Source organism: Rhinolophus ferrumequinum, chromosome 15 (genome assembly GCF_004115265.2).
Source record: "Rhinolophus ferrumequinum isolate MPI-CBG mRhiFer1 chromosome 15, mRhiFer1_v1.p, whole genome shotgun sequence".
NCBI classification, from domain to species: Eukaryota; Metazoa; Chordata; class Mammalia; order Chiroptera; family Rhinolophidae; genus Rhinolophus; species Rhinolophus ferrumequinum.
This window is the reverse complement of record NC_046298.1, coordinates 38,521,431-38,544,683: the sequence shown is the minus strand read 5'-3', so window position 1 is coordinate 38,544,683 and position 23,253 is coordinate 38,521,431. Positions and strand designations below refer to the sequence as shown.

The window sequence follows — 23,253 nt, the reverse complement described above, 5'->3', positions numbered from 1 at the left end:
TACCACCTCCCACAAATTTTTCCTGGACTGACCCCAAATCAGGGTGAATCCAGGCCCTCTTCCACAGGATGGATGTATCCATCCATCCATCCATCCATCCATCCAACCATCCCATTTCCTGAGGTAGGAAGAGGGCTCCAACCTGATCTTTAACCATTCTATGGACAGGGCAGGCTCCCACAGCTTCTAGACCTTTACACATGCTATTCCCTCTCCCTATCTCACCGCTCGTCCACTCTTATCTGCCAGCCACTTCAGCCTTCGCTCCTTCTCTGCATTCCCTGGGCCCCTGTGCTGTTGCCACTTCAAGCCCAGCACTCACTGCCCTCTTCACTACACTGCCTCGCTCACGCACTGGACTCTGGGCTTGTGTAGGATGGCAACCCTGTCCAGTCATGTCTGCATCGCCTGCACCAGGAGCAGGGCACGATACACAAGAGCCCTCAAAGTTTCCTACATGTCTAAAGGAGGGCGCCCATGATCCTGAGTGCCAACAGGGCCTCTGAGCTTCACACAGGTAATCGAGAGTACCCTGAATCAAAGAAAAAGAAACAAAGCCCAAAACCTCAACCTCGGTAGGTGAGAACATCAAGGCCCAGGGAACTAAAGCCCACTGCCCCAGTTCCCACAGAGAGTCGGGAGGCAGAGGCAGAAGGACCCCAGCCTTGTTTCTGATGGAAAGGCTAGGATTTCCGCTGGTGCTCCACCGACATCAGGAAGGAGGATCAGCCAGTACAGGCCCTAAAGCACCTTCCCTTACCTGTGAGAGTATCTACACTCCTAGACAGAAGTCACCTGAGGGAGAGGGCAGTGCACTGACCTCCCTGTAAGGCCAGGCTCTCGCCCTGCCCGTGACCTCTGGGGTCCTCTGCTCAGGGCTCCTTCCAAGCCTCTGAGCGCCTAGAAGCAGCCAGCACACTCTGGGCACTGGGGGCTGGGGAGCCCTCAGCATAGGCCTTTCTATGCCTGTCTTGGTGCCTCTGGCCTCCTCCATCCTCAGCCATGAAGGAGACAGGCAAGGCTGAAAGGGCTGGCAATGACCCTGACTGGACTGAGCCTGCAGCTCCTGAGGAGTCCTGCTTGGCCTGTTGGGGTGGAGGCTCACCACAGCATGAGGACTATAAAAATAGGAGTGCTGGTGGCCGGAGGTTCAGGGCCTCACACTCTCTAAGGAACCCTGGTCTGTCCTTGGCAGCACCGCAAACCCACCCTGCCTGCCATTACAGGCCAATCCTTGCTCCCCATTCAAAAACATTTTAGTAATTTCCTGTTTCCTATAACTGCTTGAAATTGAAAAGCTTCATCCTATCCCTCAAGGCCCCCACAGAATGTGGCCCTTACATACTGAGATCTGGGAGTCAAGACAGACCTAAGTTTAATCCTGGCTCTGCCGGTGGCCAGCGTGAGTGGCCGACAGCCGGCAAGAGCTGCCGGGAGCTGCTGGGAGCAGGCAACTGACAACCGGCGACAGACCGCCTCAGCCGGGGGGAGTGCAAGGCTCCTAATACCAGCATGGGCCAGGGAGCCGTGTCCTACACAACTAGACTGAGAGACAACGGAACAACGGCTGGAACCGGAGTGCGTGGGGGAGGAAGAAGGGAGGAAAAGAAAATACAAAAATCCTGGCTCTGCTATCGATTAACTGCATGATACTGGGCAAGTCAGTTCATTTGCCCCCTGCCTCCATTTCCACGTGAAGTCCTTGGCACAGGGGCAGGCACACGGTCAACATGAATGTTTGCTACTGCTCTTATTTAAATCCTTGCCCCTCTCCAGCCCTGCCAGACCTGTCTGCACACTGTCCCCTCCGCTAATTTGCCACCCCTATACTTTCAATTCATGCTATGCTCTCCACTTGGAATGCCCAATTCCTTTCTCTCTTCTGGCTCACAGCCCCTGTCCAACACTGTTCCGGCTAGGTCCTGCAGTAGCTGCTGTCCGCATCATGGGGAGAAGGAACGTATGGGCACCCTCCCCTTTATGAGGTCTGAGCATCTTCGGGAGGGTCACTTGGAGGTGAAGACAGGGTAGCATAGTAGTTAAGATTATGAGCTGTGGAGCCAGACTGCCTGCATTTAAATTCTGGCCACACCACCTTGGACAAGTCACACCACCGTGACTTTTCTGTGACTCAGCCAATAAATTTACAGGTATAAAGTTCTCAGAACAGTTCTTGGCAAAGCCTAAATGCTCAATATATTTTAGCCAGAATTATCATTACTACTAAATCCTCCCACCCTGGACCCAGAAATTGTCATGCTCTAAGACTGGAAAACACCTTGGGTTGCAAGAATTCCCAGAAATGCCCCCTATCTCTTTATCTCTCCTGATTCTCGTCAGTACCTGGGAGAGAGGCAGGTGACCAGGACATCCATATTTAACTAGAGAAGAAAGAGGCTCAGGGGGTAACTGATGTGTACCAGGTGCCTCAAAGTTGGGCACCGGAGACCCAGGGTTCACCCCACCGGCTGGCACAGATGACATTTTACTGCCATTCTTTCCTGGCCTGTTTAACTCGTGCCCACCAAAGGGAGCCGGCCACCCTGAGGATAATCTTAAAAACCTCATGCCTTGAGTCAAGTCACGGCACTTCACCAAGCCTTGGAAATGCCACCATCTCTTCTGTTCATTTCAACTAACATTTCAAAAACTTACTGGAACACAGTTCCTCCTGCTCACCTTAGCCTCCAGGGTGCTTACGAAAAGGGCCCTTTCAAAACCACTTAGTTGGAGGCCGGTGTAGTGGTCAGAGGCAGGTTCTGGCAGAAGACTGCCTGGGTCTGAACCTTGGCCAGTTCCACCACTTGTTCCGTATGTGACATTGAACACATGACTTCATCTCTTTGAGTCTTGGTGTCCTTGTCTACAGAATGGGGTTAATGATATGTTGCCATGAGGATTAAATGACAGCATGTGTGAAAAGTGCTTATAAAAGAGTATCCAGCACAGTCAATGCTCAACAATGTTACCTACTGTTACTAATGCAGTGAGAATTACATCTTGCACGAACAGGCTTACAAACACAGGTTTCTCAGAAACGACGCTTTAAGTTGAGGCCAGATACAAAAATCCAGAATGTCTGAGCTGGAAGGGACTTCAGAGTGTGGTCATTAACTCCACGCCTTCAGAGCCCAGGCAGGTATCAGACACGCCCAAGGGCAGGGTGGTAGGAGCAGAGGCTGACTGGGAAACGTGTAGGATTTAAAAGGGGTGACCAATACTAAACCCCATCTTACTATTGCCACCAGGAATACAGGCCTTGAGCCACCAGATCTTTTGACATTTCAAGAAAAGCCAAAATGTGGACTTTTAAGGAAAAATTCCTGATTCCTTATATCACCAAATTTATTTAAAAACACAACAAACAAAATCAAAGTTTTGTTGAGTTTGGGCTCGGTAAACATGTCTGTAGGAGAGAGATGACTCTGGGAACGCCAATTCACAATGTCTGCACTGCCTCATAAAGCTGAGGCCCAGAGAGGTTATGTGACTTGCCACAGAGCAAGTGAAGAGAGCCTAAGCTGACCCTGTTCAAGTAGGCACTGCCTCCTAGGACTCCCTACCCCCTCACCTGTGTTTGCGTTGCTCCCAATACTGTTGATGGCTGGCGGCACCGAACTGGATGGGTGGAAGGGCACATGTCCATTTTCCCGGGGTGGCTTGTCCTGCCAGCCTGGCCCTGCCTCCCCAGGGCCCAGATCTGCAGGGCCCCCCCACTCATCTGAGCCCTGGCGTGAGTGGTAAGTGGGCTCAGACCGGGTGCGGAAGCCGCTAGCCAGCCGCTCTTCCAGGTGGCTCAGCCAGAGGGCTAGCGAGTTGCGGTCCTCCAGGGTGGTGGCCGGGTGGATGAGGGCGTAAGAGAGCAGCTGGCGGCTCTCCTCGATGAAGGCATTGCTCTCAATCGAGTAAGCCAGCACTTTCTGCAGCAGCCTCATGTACTCCGACTTGGCCTCCGTGTTGCGTGGCTGAAGCAGGGGCAGGTGGGACAGCAGGAGGGACACCACCTTCTCTTTGGACTCCTGCTGCCACTGGCTGACGATGGCTACAGAGGGGACAAATGGGAATGTTAGGGGAGCAGAGGTGGCGAACTTCTATAAGCCTAGGAGAGGCGCCTATAGCCTGCTCCCTCAGCTCCAGTCTCCTCTCCCTTCTCCTTTCATGACCCACAACCTTGATCCTCATATAGGTGAGATCAAACACACTCACCCTGCTTTCAGAGTAACTTTTCCTGGTTTCATCACTCCTACTCTCAAAAACCTGCTGTGGCTCCCCATCAGCCAAACTTGCTACTGTGGAATCTGAGCTCCTCCTGCTGTCTCCACGCCTACTCTTCCTGCTGCACCCCTGCCCTTTATCTTTAGGGCCTCTATCCCTTTCCCCCATCAAAACAGCCTCTTTCTTGACTGGGGAGGACAGTGGAATATGTGGTTAAAAGCTTGGGCTCTGGGGGCCGGCCTGGTGGCTCAGGCGTTAGAGCTCCGTTCTCCTAACTCCGAAGGCTGCAGGTTCGAGTCCCACATGGGCCAGGGGGCTCTCAACCGCACGGTTGCTGGTTCGACTCCTCGAGTCATGGTGGGCTCTGCCCCCTGCAACTAAGATTGAACATGGCACCTTGAGCTGAGCTGCCTCCCAAATGGCTCAGTTGGTGGAGCGCATCCTCTCAACCATAGGGTTGCCAGTTCGATTCCTCGACTCCCGCAAGGGATGGTGGGCTGTGCCCCCTGCAACTAGCAACAGCAACTGGACCTGGAGCTGAGCTGTGCCCTCCACAACTAAGATTGGAAGGACAACAACTTGACTTGGAAAAAAGGCCTGGAAGTACACACTGTTCCCCAATAAAGTCCTGTTCCCCTTCCCCAATAAAATCTTTAAAAAAAAAAAAAAAAAAAAAAAAAAAGCTTGGGCTCTGCAATCAGATAGTCTGGACCCCGGACCTTACTAGCTGGACCTTGGGCAAGTCATCCTGAACCTCACCTCGCACTGATTTCCTCACCTGAAAAATTTTGAGACACAGTACCCAATTCACAGTGTTGCTCTGAGATTCAAAGAGCTAATGAAGAATGGAAAGTTGCCTGGCATATAGAATATATGTAATAAATGCTCACTGTTGTTTTTTAACTGGTCGCTGCCTCTATCTCCCCACTCCAAGCTGTCCCATAAGCCCAGATAGGTTTGTCTTCCTAAAGCACACCAGGACGTCGTGTTCTTGACCAGGAGCTTGTAACGGTCGCCAGCAACAACGGACTCAAGTCCAGGAACTCCTAGGCCAACATCCCCATCATTTCCAGGACACTCCCCACCTCCTGTTCCTCCCGACAGAGACTCAGAGCAGGACACCCCTTCTTCCCTGGGGCTGTCTCCATGCCGCACTCATCCAAGCTTCTACATTCAGGCTGAGCTTCAAGGCTATAGCCTGCAACAGTCCCCTGCTTCCTATCCAAATCCACGTCTTCTCTGACCGCCTAAACCGGCCCTCCTCTGGGAAGCCTCCCCTGGCTACTCCATGCTGTAGTGACCTGGTGACGTCTCCTTCCAATCCCACGGTCTGAGGGCCTGAGTCTGTCCTGTGGAGATGAGCCAGGTTTCCCCTCCTGACCCAGAAGGGTGCTCCCTAAGAATAAGACCCCAGGATGGCTACAAAAGGAGGCCTTGGGAGCAACTGTAACAGGTCTGAGTGTCCTCCTTGAAAAATATGTTACCTCTTCCATGACTAGCTCAATGGACGGGAGGACTGGGGGGTAATGCTGACAGCACACAGGAAAGAGACCAAGAATACCAATACTTGAGAAAAGAGACAATGATCAACGACTGGCGCCAACTCTGCCCTCACTCTCGGGCAGCGGAACTCATACCCGTAGCCAAGGTGACAATTTGCAAACACCTAATGAGGCTGTTCTGAGAGGTCAGCTATTGGGCCATTGGTGAGGTCCTGGAAGGGGCAGAGGAGGTCAGTCTAACTGACAGAGCGAGGACCCCAGAGGCGTGGGTGATGAAAAATAAAAGGCAGAGATGTGGCTTAGGTCCCTCCTCTCCCACTTACCGACCATGGGACTCTGGGCAAATATGATCAAGTTACTGAGCTCTACTTTCTCTCTCTGTGAAGTGCGGCTCAGACTCATGCCTGCCTGACATGGCTGCTATGAATTACACGAGACCACAGCACAAAGTAGAGCACAAAGTAAGTGCTACTTTTAGCATCACAGTTATTATCTTACCGTAGCTCCTTCTTTTCAAATCCCCACAGAGATTTTTAAAGGCACAACACAACTCTTGGCCCAGGAAAACAGAGGCTGTGAACGGGCACGTGCAGAAGGGGAGCCTCAGAACCCGGATTTAAAGTCAGCCCTGATCTGGACCCCTCGGCATCTGACGGCGTCTCAAACCAACTTCTTTAGGGTTTAAGATTCCAAGAACCTCTGGTCGCATGCGCCCAGACTACAGGCCAACACCAGGCCACTGGGAGCCTTGCATAAAAACCTGAGAATACACCTTTTGCACCTCTCTTTCTTCTAATGACCTGTTTGGAAATCTATGGCCTAGGAATTCACACAAACTTCTAATTCTGCTTCAATTTGTAGCTCTACGAAAATAATCACACACAACTCCCAACTCTTGGCCATGTAACTGCACATTTTCTTGGCCTGGGCCTCTCTGCTACAAGCTTCCTAGAAAACGTCTGTTGAAGTGCCAGGGATGTATCTATTTATTCAGGGTCATCAACTCATGCTATGCCCGTAGTACTGGCAAAAACAGAATACTAATACAGTAATCCCCCCATTATTCATGGGGGATATGTTTCAAGACCCTCATTTGATGCCTGAAACCATGGATAGTGCCAAACTCTATATATACTATTTTTTCCCTGTACATACATGTCTATGATAAAGTTTAATTTATAAATTAGGCACAGTATAAAATTAACAATTAATAATAGATTATAACAACATGTTGCAATAAAAGTTATGTGAATGTGGTTTCTCTCTCTTACAAATATCTCATAAATGAGCTGATACCCGAGACAGCTACTAACTGACTAGCGGGCAGGTAGTGTGTACAGTGCAGACACGCTGGACAGAGGGATGATTCATATCCCAGGTGGGTGGAGCGGGATGGTTCGAGATCTTATCACACTACTCAGAATGGTACACAATTTAAAACTTATTTCTGAAATTTTCCATTTAATATTTTCGAACCATGATTGACCATGGGTAACTAAAACCATGGAAAGCAAAACTGCGGGTGAGGGGTGACTACTGTACTATACAATAATAGAAATAACGGATAGTGTTTATCGAGCATGTCCTATAAGCCACACACTATTCTAAGAGCATGCTGATTTTCATCCTCACCTCAAGCCTGTTTCAGCATCCCCATCTTGTAGATGAGGAAATAGATTTGAGAAGGTAAAGTCACTTCCCTAAAGTGACAGAGTCAAGATCCGAACCCAGGCCTGTCTGGAGAAACTTTACCCACAAGCCTCTACTATCTCTCCAGTATCCATTCTCTTCTTCTCTCTGTCCCTGGCTTTCTAGATGCCCTTCAGGACTTGCTACGAGGAGGCCGGAAACCTCACCCGCTCCATCCGTTTTCTCTCAAACCAGCTCCCCACAACCACAAGGTTGTCTCTTAGGTCATCTCCATGTTTACGGATCTTCCCAAGGTGGGACGGGCCTTCCTGACCTTAGAGAGTCTTCATCTTTCCCATCCTCCCACCTCTGTCTGCCACTGTATCACATGGGATGGAACTCCCTGGTACCCCATTTCCCTGACATAGTCCCTGAGATTTTAGTTCTTGATGAGAAAGAATATAGCGATGAAGATTAGGGACAGAAAGTCAAGGACTTGCAGCTCAGCTGTGTCATGAAGTTGCACAGACAACTGCTTCCTCCTCCGTCAGAGGGATTATAGGGCTGCCGAGGATTTAGGGAGACAATGCACGGAAAGCACCTGACAGAGCCTGTCCATGGGAAGCACTCAGTTCGTGACTCAATGATACGTGTTTTTCTCCCTTCTCTAGCAGTTAGCCTCCGCCTTCAGCGCTACCCTGATGTTCTCCATCACTGCTGTTTAGGCCCTGCAGGGTGGCCAGAGGCAACTGGAACAGAGAGAAGCCTTGTCTAGTCCCTCCCCCACCCCAGAGTATTGCCAGGACCCCAGGGCTAAGGGACACAGATTCTCCTCTGGTACTGCCAGGGGACGTGACAGAACAGCCCCAAGGGTCAGGCTCAATGAAGGACCTTGTTCTACTGTGGAGAAAGGGGAGAGTGGTTTTGGACGAATAAAGGCTGACCCTAGGGAAATGTGTGTTCCTGTGTCCGTGTGGCGGTGGTGGGGAGGGCGGGCCTCCCATAACTGGGAAGCATCACTGAGCACTGGAACTCTTCCAAAAAACTAGTGCAGCCTCAGGCCCCTTGGGGTGAGCCCAGCTGGGGCTGCAGATGACGGGTGGGGATGGAACTTCTAGTTTCCTGCCCAGATCAGAAGAGTCTGGCCCAGAGCTGAGGCATAGCAGGGGCTTAACAAATACTGGGTACAATTGGACCCAGATGGGTCCCCTGGAAGGCAGGGGTATCTGTATGTATACAATGTGACTTCTCTAGGACCCCCTGACCTCAAGTCATTCTGTCTTGCGTCCTAGCAGAGTATACTGAATAAGAGAGCACAAGCGCAACAGGCAAACTTGCCTGGATTCGCAATCCAGCTCTGCCTCCATGACCTCGGTCAACATAATTGTGGGCCAGTCCTTTAACGTCTCTGAGCCTTGGGTCTCTTCTTTTGTACAACAGGGGTAGTAAAAGCCCTTTTGTCACAGGATTGTTGTAAAGATTCAATGAGATAATTGTGCACAGCACCTGCTGCTCCTGGTTGAAGATGTAGAGCCCATGCTGTTCCCAGGCTAGGGGGGGCAATTCTCATAGGAGGGCACATCTGGGCCTCCCCCTTAAGATTACTAACAGTGGGGAATTTCACGCAGTTATTTACCAAAAACAGACACGATGCTGGTTTTTCTGAGCTAGAGGTACAACAAGCAATGATGAAATTCTGGAGGTGGGCGGATGGGGGTGGAGGCTGGGGAATGCCGTGATGCCAATGGCTGCTTCTGCCCAAGCTGCAAACCTGGATTCCAAGGCATGGAGAAGATGAGGGAGACTGGGAATATTAGTGCCCTTCTTGGCCAAGTGACCAGAGCTAGGTAGGTCACGACCCTGGGTCCTGGCAATTCACAGGAGCTAAATATATCTTGGAGACTGCCATAAGAGCAAACCCATTTTTATGTGCTGGGCTGTTGCAACAAATCGTGGCAGCCTCAGGCACCAGTCAGAGGGACTGGGGTTTGGCTCCAAATACGCCCTTCTCTGCCTCACTCCAGCTCACACAGACGGGGAAGGTCAGGGGCTTACATTTTTGTTTGATGAACTGTGTCAGTAGAGCTTGAAAGGGGAGGGTGGAGGCATGAGAGTTGAGCTCTGGTGACTCACTCAGCCACGGCCCCCTCCTGATCTCAGTTTCCTCACCCGATTCAGGAGCCAGAGAGGGAGGGGCTTAAACCTGCTGGGTACAGGGTCTCTGAAACAGAGGACAGGGGGACGAAAGAACTATAGGAAATGTGGCCCAGGAAGCTGTAGGACCAGGGAGGGAAGGGGATTTCAGCTTCCCTGGCCCCACCCTTCTGCTGCGGGTAAGAATCAGGGAAACAGAGAGACAGGATTAGTTACAGCTCCAAACAGGCAGGGAAGACAGCATTGGGAGAAGGAACAGGGATGACCACAAGGGGAATCCTGGGGCCTCTCCCTGCCTGTTCTAGGGTGTTGTCTCAGATTCTGCTTCCATGAAACCAACACTAGCTGCCTGGGCTGGAGGACTTCCCTATACCCTCCCAGCTGCTTGAGGAAAGGACAGCCCAGAACAGAGCCACCGTCCACAGCCCCCACTCCTTACAGGTCACATGACAGTACCCTCACCACGTTCTGGGCCCGCCTAGAATCAGTATCAGCATCAAGACAAGTGGTTCTCCACTAGATGCACACAGAGCCAATTATGGAGCTTAGAAAACAACAGAGTCTCTGGGGATTGGACGCAGACCTCAGGTTTTTTATAAAAAAACTGGGTGATTCTGACATGAAGCCAGAGTTGGAACCCACTCGCCTAGATCAAACCCTCTTTACTCCCCACCCTTCCTGAGGAGGTGGGCAGGTGGGCAGCTCTGCCCCAAACCCAAACCTGAGCCCAGGGTCTCCTTGGGAGAACCGCAGGAAGTAGCAGCGTTGGGTGGGTGGGACATGAAGTACAAACCCAGAAAAAGGCAGAAGGAACTGCCTCACTGTTCAGTCTCCTGACCTGAAGGGATCTGCAAAGATGAAGAACTTCAGACCCTGGAACGGGCAGCTTTTACTGAGGAATTGGTGGACTGACTGAAATCAAGATTTGGTTTCTGGGGTAGGTGTGCATCTTAGTGGGGAGGAGGGACAGATTCGGGGGAGGGGCACCCCATAAAATAGTAAGAACCACTGCTGTAAAAGAATGTGCTGGATCCCCAAACAGAGCAACATGCTTGGCTGTAACTCTGCCTTCTTTGGCACATTCTTTCAGAGCCCAAGAGATACTGGGAGAGTGTCTAGAACCACGCCCTCACTGTCCAGATGTGAATCCTCAGGCACAAGAAGGGTGGGGCTGGCCCGGGTCTCAAGAGGTGTTTGGTGGCAGAGCTGGATCTAGAACTTCTGGGTGTCCCGACTCCTGTTCTCACGTCCTACAACAAATGAATCATCCAGCAGGCACCCTGTTTCAAACTGCCTGCTCAGCAAAAGAACCCATGGTACTTGTTCCCAGGCCCATCCCCTCGGGATTCTAACTTAGCGGGTGTGGGTAAGGGGCCCGGGAACCTGGCTTTTAACAGTCACCTCTTCTGCCACCAGGGGATTCTGACCATGACGTAAGTTTGGGAAATACAAGGGAATGGGAAGGGCATAGTAAACAGAGGCGGCGAAACAGTCAGAGGATGCACAGCTCCTTCCACAAGGCAGGCGCCCAAGCCCTGGAAGCAGCTCCTTCCTTCACAAATAAGGCCAGGGGGGCTTTCTACTTGCGGGTGGGAGCAAGTCAGGAGACACACGCCTCCTTGGTCTCGGAGCCCCCATGTCTTTCAGGGAAGAGGCATTCAAGGCCCTACAGAATTTCTCTCCAGTCATGCTTTGCTCTCTAATCCTAGCAGGGCTCCTGTTGACTCTGGAGCATACCATGGCCTTCCCTCTCTTCTTTCTAAGTTTTCCCTACTTCTCCATTTATCTAAGTATCAGCTTGTTATAGTCTCACCATCTCACATGGGACTGTGGATAAAGATCTTGATTCATACATGCACTCACTAGTCAATTCATTCCACAGCAATTCTCAACCCTGACTAGGCATTCCCTTCAACATACCAATGCAACCATCTGGGGCGAGCCTCAGGTTCTTGGCATAAAGTGTACCATTTCTGTCAAGGGCCATGTAAATGCACATAACTTCAAACTAGGAGTCCCAGAGAATTCTAGGAATTTATCCTAGGGATGCTTAAAGGGCAGACATTAGAGAATTGTTTATAAGAGTAAGGCTGAACATACCATGCGGTTAGAGCCTACACTGGTCAAGAGCAAGAGTTTTAAAGTCAAATTCCAGCCCCACCTCTGAGCAGGTGTACAACCCAGGGCAAGTCACTAAATTCTCCAGGTCTCTAAAATGAGGAAATAGTAAGACCTACCTTACTATGCAGGTAGGGCTCTATAAACGTTACCTATTCTTACTACTAAGCAGCCATTAATCACACCGAGGTATATATGTACGTGCTGAATATGGAATGATCTTCAAGTTATACTGTTAAGTTATATAAAAAGCAAACTGGTTAATATGCACTGTTCTGTTCTATGTGTTAAAACAATCAAAACAATGGAAAGGCTGGAGGGAGAACATGTATGTGCTCATACATGCACAGAATATCTCACAAAATATACACAAATTGGGAACATGGACGTCTGGAAAGGAGACCTCACTTTTCACCTTTCACATGGTTTGATTTTACTACAAGTTCTACAAATAAAAGCAAAAACTGAAAATGCTCAAATAGCCAAAAGCACTACTGGGGATGACATAGAGCCACGATCGGCACCCAGTGCTCATCTAACTGCCTGCTCAGGACAGGGGGGTCGGTGGGAATGTGGGACAAAGCCGCGTAAGACACTGGCCTGTCCCAAAGGAGCCCCCACTACGGGGCAGGGCCATACCATAACCACAGAACCCGTCCCTGGTGCTAGAGCAGCAGGGAGCCCTTCCTGGTTGGCAGGGTGGAGGATGTGAAATGGCTGAGCTGAGCCCGCTGCAGCCGAGCTGGGTTCTTGCTGCTCACGGTCCAGCAGACCGGGACTTAAGCCGGTGTGACTGCGGGCCTGAGGAACCGCCTTCTCCGGCAACCATGGTGCTTTTGTGACTTGTACATAAAAACTGAACAAAATGAAGGTGACTGCTGCTGAGACAGGGGGGCCTGGGGAGATGAGAAAGAGCCAGGCAGCTCTGTGGCTCCCCAATCCGAACGGCCCATGCTGATTTCCTCACCCATAACAATAAGAACAACAATTGACATTTACTGAGTGTTTACTACCTGCCTGGCACTAGTCTCAGAGCTCACAACCGCCCTGAAGTTATCAACTTGATTTTAAAGATGAGGAAACCAAAGCTCAGAAAGGTTAAGTTACTTGGTTTTATGGCAAGTGACAGAACTTGGATTTAAACCTAGAAAGTCTGACTCTAGAGCCACCAAAGAACACTGCTTTCCAAGTTTCCATACAAGTTACAGCCAGTACCTAGCTTGTCGTAAGGGCTCAGTGTGAACTGTATTATGCGGAAGAAGGTGGGAAGGGTCTGGAAACACTTTCCATGGGTCCCGGCTGCCCTCTCCAGCTAGTTTTCAGATGTGAACAACTCGCCCTGTGCTCTGGCCGCCACTTCTCCCCCGTCAGTGAGGACAGCAGCTCTCCCCCAGCCAAGCCGTTGAGGCCCGGAGGCCAGAATCGCGTCAGCGGTGCCCTTTGAAATGGTGCTCGGGCCTGACTCCTGTTTATGTGTTGGGTCCTAAGGAGAGCTTCTAGAAAAGTCTGGCTTAACCATCCTAAGGCCAACGTCATGAGACAGAGCATCTCCCTAATGAGTACTTAGGAAGCTAATATGGACTGCATCTAAATTCAATACTCTCTTGAAGCTGTTGATGCTTTAAGTCCAACCTACCTTTGAGGAGTGAAGCATAGTAAAAGATGACTTGTACATTTGGAAGTTTCTAAAATTCCCTCCTAGCTCTGATTTCCTAGCGCATGAAAAATGAATTAGTGCTCATCTTCCACCCCGCTTTCATAGGAGGTAATGACTTTAGCCTGCTCCTTTCAGCTGCCCCGATAAGCCACTCTGCGTGATCCTTCCTTTGCTATGGGGAGTTTCCAGTTTGCTGTGCCCTCCCCCAGGAGTCCCCATCCCATGCCTGAGGACACCAGGCAACAAAGCCACAGGAGATCCAAGGTGATGACTTGGGGGATCAGGGACTCCCGACAACCGACAAACCTAGTGCCCACGTCTTAGCACCTCCCTGACCTCGCCCCAGGCACCCCTCCGGCGGCGCTCCCCTCTCTGGGCGTGGACTCACCAGCACTGTTGGCCTCCGACTCCAGGAGGTGGATGTCACTGCAGTCCGCCAATGAGTGCTCCAGGCAGAGCTGCAGGAAGCGGGCCTGGGTGCGGGTGACCCGCTTCAGAAGGGACAGCAGGGCCACCGTCTGCTCACACTCATTCCAGCCCTTGAACCAGCCAGCGAGGATGCCCACCTGGTCTCGGAACATCATGGTGCCGGGCCTGGGGCCAGGGTGGGGGGGACGGCGGTGGCGAGGGCCAGCGCCGTCACATGGTCTCGGCTCCGGGCTCCTGTTACCTCTCCCCTGAAGGCCAGGGCTTGAGAACGTTCCCTGGCGTGGTGGCAACAGGTGGTGGTGGGAGGAGTAAACCTGCTCACATCGGGGGAGGTCTTGGTCCAGCCACACCTCTCCAGGCTCCTAGAACAGGAAGCAAAGGGGTCAGACAGAATGAAGGGGCAGGAATTGGGCTGGTGAGCATGAGGGGAGAGGGTAAGGAGGCCTCCTGCCTTCCTCTTTCAGGGTGCCTTCTTTAGAGTGTGCTGAGCTCCTGGGAGGAAGGTGAAACCACCACCAGATACTAAAACAATTCTCCCTCCAATTTCCAGATCCAGAGAAAAAGCTTGATTGGAACTCAAGAGACCTACCCTAGACGAAGAAGATGCTGCCCCTCAGGCGTGGCTGGCATAGGGCCAAAGGAGTGTGGATTTAAAACAGTGGATAAGTTGGTAAGATTTTCCAGGAATGGGAAATAGAAGAGGCCACACACTATGATAAAAGGTCTGAATCAATGGAGACCTGGCCCCAGGTGACATGACTCAGCAGACATGTGACCCCAAGCACATGCCCTGACCTTGCTAGTCTCTGGCCACCTCCTCCGAGAGCTGGACAGACTGCTCACCTGCTAAAAGGATCCCATGGGGTCTTTACATTATATTTCAAGCTAAGACCCACAAAGCTAGGATGTGGGTAGGTGGTGGGCTGGTGACCCCAAGTGGAGATCTCAGGTATGTGGCTAGCTCCCTGATCAGCGAACTGTCTGGGTGCCCAAGGGTAAGGGCACGGACAGGGGCCTTTCCAAATACCTCCAACAGGCGAGGCAGATCTCACCTCCTCCAATCCAGCTCTCCCACTGTGGAAAAGGTGCAGCTCTGATGTCTAAGATCCCACTATCTTGACTCTCCAGCCCTCGTCTTCATTCCCCTGAGGATCAACTTTGACCCAAGCAAGTCCAGTGGGTTGGGAACTCCCCTTGGCTACCAGAGATCCCAGCGTGTCACCCAGATACCTAAGAGCCAAGAGGATGTCAACCTGAGAAGGGGACACATCAAAAGTCAAAAACTCCAGAGAAGAAAGTGTTCAAATTCCTCTCTTAGGCAGGAACTACATAGAAGCAGTGTCAAGTGGGCAGACAACAGGCCTATTCTGCAATTGGTTGCTTTCTGGACACTACTCTGAAGCCTTTCCTAAGTGTCTCTGGCTCTAGGTCTCCACTCACATTTCCTGTCTTTCTTGCAACCAGTGCTCTTGGCTCCATCCCCAAACCACATTCGGCTCCACCAACCTCTGGCTGCCAAGAGGCCTGAGAATTCAATACAAAGACCCATTGAACCTGCTGGGCTCAGGTCTTAGGGAGCTACTGCCATCTCCCTGAACTTCTGTGCTCCTGCTGAGGAGGGCTGTGAGGTGCTCCTGACAATGGCCGTGACTCACCTCACCCATTCTTTGTGGGACACCTGAACAAAGGAAACTGGCCTGGCTGTCAATCCCTTTGAATGTGAGGCAAGTGTGGGGGAAAGTGAAACATTGTTCCAAGTTAAACAGGCCTCCAAGAAATCTTTTAAAAAGGGAAATCACATGTTGCCTCCTTGGCTTAAAATCCTCCAAGGACTTCCCATTGCACTTAAATAAAACCTACACTAAACCCAAATTTCTTATCTTGTTCTACAGGGCCCCGCAAGACTCCTGTGGCCTCTCCATCCTCTTCTTGTACCAAGTTTGTTCCTGTTTACCTATCTGTGGCTGGCTCCTACTTGTCACTTGTCTCAGCTGAGTGTCACTTCCTCAGAGATCTTCTCTGACCAATCTAAGGAGTGTCTCTCTCAGTTAACTCTATTATGTTAACAGTATTTTGTTTCTTTTATATAATTAAACACCCTCACATATCATCTTATTATGTTTGGTGTTTCTCTCTTCCCATCAAAATGCAAGCTATACAGTCACACAGTGCCCAGAACAGTGACTGCCACATAGAAGATGCTAGCATGTATTTGTTCAATGAATGAATGAATGAATGAATAAAAAAGGTAAGCATGGAAGAAGATAAAAGGAATGGTAAAGGGATTTGGAAATCTTGTCCTAAGAGAAAAATCTGAAGGCATTGAGGAAGTTTCCCCTGGGGGAGAGAAGACTCAGGAGCAATGGCATAACTGACTTCAAATATCTGAAGGGATAGCACACAAAAGAGGAATTAGATTTATTTCTTCCAGAGGAGAACCAGGGTAGACAGACGGCTCTTAGTGACAGGCAACATGGGATATGGGAAATGTTGATAGTCAAGAAAATTCAGTTCTAGTCTTGCCCCAGCCACTGATTCACTTTGATCTTCGAGCTAGTTTGCTTCTCTTCTGTAGAATGTGTGCGATAAGGAGCTAGACTGGATGAGATATGACAAATGGGTTTTATCTCACAGGCTAACTCCAGTCGATTGGTAGTAGCTGCCTGTGGTAGGAGCACTATGGTGAGAAGGATCCTGAAGAAATGAAGCAATGGGGAATGACTGATAAACTGGGGCACACCTCATAGAATGGGATATCATGTAGCTATTAAAAACACGCTTGACCCTGATAGCAAAATGCAAAAAAAACACCTGTTATCTACATACAGTGTTTGATCTTTAAACACTGACCTGGTGGGATGTCCTTAAGCTGCATAACAATATGTACAATATGATGACATTTTGTAAAAAAAAAAAAAAAAAAAAAGCCATATACAAAAATGCTTATATACCTTATATATGAATATTTATGTGTATATGTGTATAGAAAAGAGTGTAGAACGGTATACCCTAGACTGTCCACACTGGTTACCTTGGAGAGGAGGAAATAATAATAAATAACACTCTCTACATAACTTGTTACTGTTTCACTGCTAGTTACAACTGAACATACACTTCTGTACATTTTCAAGGAATTTAATTTCAAAAATTTTAGGGGTGCATTCTACTTTCTGGCTCAATGAGAAAGAGTACTGTGATTGATCATCAGTATTTGCCCTGGATGTAGGATAGATGAGTGGTAGCTCACACACCTGAAAAAATCAGTTTCTCTTCCCAGCTCCAGCATTTTGTGGCGTTTATTCCCAAGGAGACCGCTGCTGTCTCAACATAAGGAAGAGTTTTAAAATAATGTATCTGTCCAAGAACGGAACTGGCTGCCATGTGAGGAGGTAATAAGCTCTCTGGCTGCTGGAAGTGGTCAAGCAGAGGCTAGATGAACATCCCTTGGGAGTGGGAAGGATTCCTTCACTGGGTGACAACTCGTAAGACAGAAGGACATGTTACTATTTCAGAGGGAATATTTGCGATGGGAGATTTCATATGCCAAGAGCATTTATGGCAAAAGTGACCAAATCCACAAACACTCTTACCCATGAACTCTTTTATTGGGTTGTTATTTTTTCTAAGCAACAGCACTGTACCCCCCAAATAAAATGCGGACTAAACATTAATCCAGCTTCTTCCTCTAAGCCAAATGCTAGAAGCAAAGACATAGGACACAGCGAAGTCTCAAACATGATGCTTACAAGGTTTAAACAAAGCAGGCTGGTGAAGACTATGGTGAGCTGGAGTGCACCAGCCTGTCTAAAGGGAGAGGTCACAATTCAGCTCTAATCAACTGCTGCTATGTGGATCCAGTACTGTTAGGTCTTAGATTTTTTTTTTAAGTGGAGCCAGAAATCTGGAATTTTAAACAAAATTCCCCTATTTTTAAATATTGGAAATTAATTCACATTAATATAGCAACAATGAACTACTACTTGTATACAGAACAAAGACTGTGTGGCCTGTGGTCCTTAGACCAGATGGACGGACACACACTGGGAAAAGACCAGAAGTCTAAAAACTATCCCTCCCTCGGGCCTCTCTGGTTCACACCTTCAAGCCACCCCACTGCTCAGGGAACATGACTGACAGAGAGGATCTAGTGCTCAAGGATGGTTCACAGTCCTCAGTAAACAATGGGTTTTCAGTATTGTTAAAAAAAAAAATTACCCCTAGATGAAGGGATCCTATGTTCTGGACCGGAGAAAGATGATGGATGCTTGGTCTGCACGGTAACTGTAGAGGACTGGATGGCTTTCTTCCATCAAAGGACCAGAGGCCCTCAGCTGCCTATCCTGGGTGCGTGGCAGCAGTGAGAAAGGAACACCTGGCTTGGTGAGACAGGCCAGGCAAGAGGCATCAGCACTTATTCCAAGGCCTCTTACTGTGATGAACCTGACGGATTTGCCTGCCAAACATCCATTCCTACCTTCTAGTACCAGCCCCACACGTTCCCTTTGGAGGATTAATTAACTGTCTTTCTTGGATCCAAGAGCAGACAAGGAGCAAAGCCTGGACAAGGAAAAGTCCTCCCTGAACTTCTGCTGGAAGTAGTGGGGAAAATGAGCTCTCAGTGTTGCTCAGATTACACATCTCCTGATGTTAATGTTACTGGTTGCCACCTCAGCTACCTCACAGTGAGTCGGCCTTAGAAAGAAGCCAACACAGATGAAGGCAGAGTCAAGAGATGAGGGGAGAAAAAGGGAGACCTGTTCCCGTCATTTGAAGACCTGGATCTAGCCAACCTGAAGCTCCCCCAACCCACCTCCTCCACCCCAGCCTTTTCAGTTACACAGACCAATAAATGTCTTTTTTGACTGAGACCAGTTTGAGTTGGGTTCTGTCACTTCAAGTTGAAAAAGCCTTAACTGCTCCTATACAAAACAGAATTCACCACTGCTCTGGTCTTTGCCCTCATGTCACCAAAAATGACTCCCTGTCTTTGAGGAAAGACACGGAAGGGGAACATCTATAGCAAAGCCTCTCAAACAAACCAATAATATTGCTGCCACATTTGGTCTCTAAGGGACCAAGTAACCTTCTTCAGAAGCATCTATCAACCCTGGAAGGTGGGAAACGGAGGCAAAAGTTGGCTAAGGTGTTCCAGGAAAAACTGCCCACTAGGCTCCTTCGTTGGCCCCAAAGAGTGAGAAATGGCCCACAGACAGAAGGCACCTTTGGAGGTCAACTCTCCTCATTCAGCAGCAGCACTGTGGAGACCTAGCTGAAACCTGCTGATACTTACTTGCTATGTTGACCTTTGGCAAGTAACTCAGTTTCTTTATCAGTGCAGCTTGTAAGAATGAAATGAAACAATGTATATAAAAATACCTAGCATGATGCTTAGCATGTCTTCCTACATCATCTTCCTACATCATACATTCAGTGTCATTTGCTAGACCCTATGCTAACAGCTTTCCATGGATGAGCTCATTTGATTCAAAACTATATATTCTACATCTATCTCATATATATGTATATAACATTATGCGCATTATATAGATGGAGAAACTGAGGCAGGCAGGGTTAAGTCACTTATCCAAGACTGCCCAGAGATGAGATTGTTTAAGGCCAGGCAGTCTGGCTCTCGAGCTCTTGCTTGTTCCTGAGAATAATGCTCCAGTCTCCTGTAAGTTCCCTCTCACTGCCAAGAAAGTTGGGCTGAAGGGTACACCCTTTAAATGCCAACATCTCTGGATAAATAATGGGGTCCTATTAGCCTTCCTACCCATTCCTAGCCCTTCTACAGCACCCACCTAGGCCTTTGAAGAATTCACACTTCATGAACAAGGTAACAGGCTAGTTACCTAAGGTTACTATCCTGCCCTGAGAACAGGACAATGTCAGAAGCCAAGGGAGCCCAACTTGTCTCTTGTAAAATCCAACCATTATTTTCAGAAACTCCTGAAATATGCACACAACATATATACAGGTATATTATTGCCTCAGCCAAGAATGAGGCTTTCGTATGAATGGTCCTGGGGATGGGAGGGAGGGGAGGTGAGAAGCCAGACAGGGCCTCCTGTAAGATAGCAAAGCCTAGAGAGCTCTGGGAGACCCTGGAGTAGAGAAGAAGCTGGTGTTCCTCCCCCCACCCCCAACCCCCATCTGCCTCCCCACAAAGTATTGCTGTCCCTGTTACTCCTCCCACGTTTAAATGTGTGACCCCTCCCCTCTAAAACTCTATCTTTGGCTCTCTTTCCTTTCTCCATACATGTATTCTCTCACTTAGGAATGTAATCAACTCCTATAGAATCAACTATCAGTTCTCTATGGACAGCTCACTCAGTATTTCAGTCATCTTTGACTCTTTCCTCTTCCATAAGACCTTGTCATCTAGTCTTGATAATTCTTTTTTCTTAATGTCAGCTAAACATGCCCTCCTTTTTCTTTCCCAAAAATCAAGTGGCTTTGGGACCAGACTGCTTGGGTCGGAAATATAACCCTACCACTTCCTACCTTCCTTAATTTGGGCAAGTGATTTCACCTTGCTGTGCCTGTTTTCTCATCTATAAAATGGATTTAATAATAGTACCTACTCTCAGAGTTGTGAGGCATAAATACTCTGATAGTTGTCAGCTATTATCATCATTTTGGATTCCTCTCTTTCTCCAATGACACCATTAAGCTCTGTTTTCTCTATACCTAAAATATATCTGCGTCTCTCCATTTTTACTACCATCACTGTGTTAAGTCATGATCCTTTATCATCTAGACAAATGTATTGCGTCCTAATTTGCCTCCTGCTTCCACTTTTTGCCCTTCTCTATTCCTTGCAAAAATCAGTGAACTTTCTAAAAAGAAAAAAAAAATCAGATCATGTCACTGTCTGGCTTTAAAAATCCTCTAATAGTTTCCCAATCCTCTTAAATGAAAATGTAAACTCCTTACCATGGACCACAAGGCCCCCCATGATTTGGCCTCTGTCAACCACCTCTCCATCCCCTGCTCCTTTTACCTCACTTATGCTCCAGCCACACTGGTCTCCTTGCTGTTCCTTGAACACATCCAGGGCTTTTGCACTTGCTGACCACTCTACCTGAAATGCTCTTCCCCAGATAATCACACGACTGTTTCCTTCTCATCAACCAGATCTGGGTTCATGTGTGCCCCAAACTTCATCATCTCCCCAGTAGGAAGGAGCCTTTGGTCTGATATCGTCAAAAGGTATTTCTTCAAAGGCTACAGCTCTTCCAAAAATGCCGACTGTAAGACCCACACGGGAAGGGAATGCTGTGGCTGGATTATTATCCACTGCTGCATTTTCAGCTCCTAGCACAGCACCTGGCATAACAGACCCTCAATAAACACCTGTGAGAATTCCCCCATCTTGCAGTCCTTTCCCCACACGTAACGATGCTTGGATTAGAAGGCCCCACTACCAGATCTTCAAAGTGGTGCCTTCTCATCTTTCATGGTATTGGATTCGATTGTTACCGCTTCAAAGAGGCAATTCTGCCCTCCTGTGTATAGCGGCCACCCCCACCTTCTTTCACACTCCTGCTTTAATTCTTTTTCATAGCTCACATCACTACCTGATTTCTTTTGTTTATACGTTCTCCCCCCATTAGAATGTATGTTCCATGAGTTCCAAGACGCTGACTGTTTCATTCACTGCTGCATCTCCAGTACCTAGAAAAGTACCTCCATAAATTATTTAATTGCTAGAGACATTTGAGACTTGCATACTCTATACACTGCTGTTCTGTGACTTGCCCTCAACCAGACTCTATTCAACACATTTACACGAAAACAAACAAAACAAAACTACTCGTAGTAATCTACTTAACTCCCTTCCACAGTTCTGAGTCCCGGAAACCGAAAGCTGAGATAGGGAACTGAATACCAGTACTCTTCTCCCCTAAGGCTACCACCAAACTGAGCCAGTCACCTCATTCCTGTCTCTCCCAGTGAGATCCCAAAGGAAAATCTGATTGGGTCAGACTAGCCATAAACTCTGTCTGGATGCAAATAATCACAGATTAGAGCTGGGAAACAGTGAGGAGGGGAGCTATTATCAATGCTCAGAAAGGTCATGGGATGGAATCATAGTCTTACCTGGCTCAGCAAGTGAGAGAGTTCCAGGGTAAAGAACCCAAAACAGGTCTCTAAGGATCTTCTGTCATCATCTCACATTTATTCAGGGAAAAAGCACTGTTTTCAAACTGGGGCTCTCAGGAAAGAGTTCTCTTTCCGTTGAGGATGCTAAGGCTAGCTCTGGACTTTTCAGTAACACGAGCCAATTAATTCTCATTTTTGATTAAACTAGTTTCAGCAGCTAAGGTTCTATCACTTACATCTTTAGAGTCCTGGCTGATATGAGCTATTTTTTTTTTTTTTTTTTTTTTCTAACACTAAGAACTTATGTGCACGGTACTGTTCTAAGTACTTTATATGTATTAACTTATTTAATCCTTAATTTTATGAAGCAGGATATCATCACCTTCATTTTTTAGCCATGGCAACTGAGGACCAGAGAACTTAAGTAACTTGTCTTGGGTCACAAAACTGGTAGGTGATAACGTGGGACGCGAATCCTGTCTGGCTCCAGAGTCTGCACACTTAACCACGACACTAAAATGCCCCATTGCTGCCAACCCTATCTGAACAGAAAATCCAACTCTGACTCCAGACACGATCATCTTGGCATGGACAGGGCCAAGAGAGCTTCTATTTGTGCCACCTGTCCTCAATTTCACCCTCTGTAAAATGAGGATAATTGTAGTTTACCTACCTCATAGGGTTCCTGTGAGTGAGATGAGACAATGCATGTGAAGCACTTAAACAGTGATGGCCACATAATAATTACTCAATAAACAGTAGTCATTAATATTATTACCCTTTGGGTCACTAAACTGCAGCTGGCAAAACACAATGCAGACAGAAGAGATCTCTTTTCTTTTATCTCTGTCCTTTAAGGGAAGAGAAGACATGCCACAGGTGAGAGGCAAGGAGGCTTTTTTGTCTTTGACCCACTGCATAGGCTGTATCCTTTGCCTGGAAGGTTACTCATTGTCCCAACTCCTGTGGAACACCACGCAGCCCAAATACCACCTTTTCTATAAAGCATTTCCAGATAGAATGTTCCTTCTCTCACGGCTGAATTTCTACAACATATAATTTGTACCTCACGTTCTGCCCCATGTACCTGCTCAAACCCTCTACTGCACTGTGAGCTCCCTGAAGGCAGTCCCGAGCCTGTGATCTTTGTTTCCTCTTCTCGACCCCAAAGATAAACAGAATCCTTTGGAGCAAGTTGAGAGCCCTGTGGAGGGCTGAGAAGCCAATCAGGATGGGGCGAGACAGGTAATCAGAATAGGACTTGGGTAGCTGAGAATCAGGAGAAAGCACAAAGAAGTCTCACAGGTAGGAGCAGGTGGGGCAGACAGGAGAGGCAAAAGGGGCTGGGTAGAGAAGAAAGGAGGGGAGAGGGAAGGAAGGGGCAAGAAGGTGTGTTGAACCTGAATGAGGAGTGAGATCTGAGGAACTTAGAGATTTCTGGCC

At 48.5% G+C, this 23,253-nt stretch overlaps 1 protein-coding gene across 1 annotated transcript in view; it reads right to left on the bottom strand.

Annotated features, from left to right (window-relative positions):
- SAMD4B (sterile alpha motif domain containing 4B) overlaps positions 1-23,253 on the bottom strand; it is a 34,687-nt gene that overhangs the window by 8,233 nt on the left and 3,201 nt on the right. The window contains exons 2-3 of the mRNA XM_033127383.1: positions 13,664-14,066; positions 3,572-4,042 (exon numbers count right to left, since the gene is read on the bottom strand). Coding sequence (XP_032983274.1) covers positions 3,572-4,042; positions 13,664-13,859 — 667 coding nt within the window. The 5' untranslated portion in view covers positions 13,860-14,066. The remainder of the gene's footprint in view (positions 1-3,571; positions 4,043-13,663; positions 14,067-23,253) is intronic.